Source organism: Elephantulus edwardii, unplaced genomic scaffold (genome assembly GCF_000299155.1).
Source record: "Elephantulus edwardii isolate Elephantulus edwardi_28Jun2011 unplaced genomic scaffold, EleEdw1.0 scaffold08421, whole genome shotgun sequence".
NCBI classification, from domain to species: Eukaryota; Metazoa; Chordata; class Mammalia; order Macroscelidea; family Macroscelididae; genus Elephantulus; species Elephantulus edwardii.
Genome location: NW_006408171.1, coordinates 1 through 1,079, shown reverse-complemented (window position 1 = coordinate 1,079; position 1,079 = coordinate 1). Strand labels below are relative to the sequence as shown.

General features: G+C 52.9%; 1 protein-coding gene across 1 annotated transcript; it reads right to left on the bottom strand.

Annotated features, from left to right (window-relative positions):
* Positions 1 to 151: 151 nt before the first annotated feature.
* LOC102868537 (rab GDP dissociation inhibitor alpha-like) lies at positions 152 to 1,071 on the bottom strand (the record flags this gene model as incomplete). The annotated part of the gene is made up of 4 exons (XM_006903569.1): positions 152 to 304; positions 402 to 456; positions 612 to 756; positions 984 to 1,071. Coding segments are annotated over 4 exons (441 nt in total), but the record flags the coding sequence as incomplete, so codon positions are not given.
* Positions 1,072 to 1,079: the final 8 nt, after the last annotated feature.

Sequence of the window (1,079 nt, the reverse complement as noted above, 5' to 3'; positions counted from 1 at the left end):
CTAAGGTTAAGGATTTGGTCAGTAAATCATTGAGGTGGGGGATGAGGATGGGGATGAGGATGGGGGCATCAGAGGATACCCAGCCCCAGTGACTCCCCGACTGAGGAGTGGGCTGGGGAAGGGTGCCAGGACTGGGGTAGGCAGGTGGCAATCACTGGTCAGCTTCACCAAAGACATCATTCTGTTTGCGCTTCATGTTCTCAAAGTCAAAGGCTGAGCCAACCATGCGTTTGTAGATGTCTTTGATGTCATTGCAGGTTGTCTCAAAGTGGGTAGTGGCATCATAGGAGCAGGAACAGAACACCTGGAAAAACCAGCCAGGGACCCAGAGTAGGGTGAGGTGGGGCAGAATGCTGGTGGGCACCAGCTGGGAGCCAGGGAGCTGGGGTGGATCTGCCTACCTGGCTCTCAGCGCCATCATCAATGGGTTCGTACAAGTCACTGATGGCCACAAACCTGAGGGGAGATGAGGAGAAAAGGATAGGCCTCAAAATAGGCTCCCTGCTCTCCTCAAAGTTTCTCCAACCCCTTTTCCCCCTGGAGTTCTGCAGGTTCTCCTCCAAAAAGCCCCTTGGCTTTCTTCTCCCCTGGGGCTCAGCCCAGCTTCTTACTTCTGGTCAATAGGCTCGAGTAGCTCCAGGGCCGGCTCTATCTCCTTCTCAGGCTCTGAGGTCTCCACCGTAGTGCTGGCAATAGCAATGTATTTGCCTTGTGCAGCAACGTTGTGTGCATAGGAGATCATGCACACGTAGATATCTGTTCAGGTAAATACCCAGTTAGTAAGGGCCTCAAACACAAGGCCATGCCTGCATGCAAGGGACCACTGCTACCCTCATGGGATGGAGGAGGCCAAAGGAAGCCATCTAAGCTCGAGTCTAGTTTTGCCCATGGAAGAATCAGGCAAGGGAGTCCTAGGACTGATAGGAACAGAAAAGGAACCCCAAGGAGAAAGCACAAAAGGAAGTGCCACCGTGACTGCCTACCTGACTTCCTGTTGACCTGGTTCTGAGGGATGATGATTTGGCAGGAGTTGGCATCATTGGTGTTCTTGATGGGGTGGCTCAGGATACAGATGATAC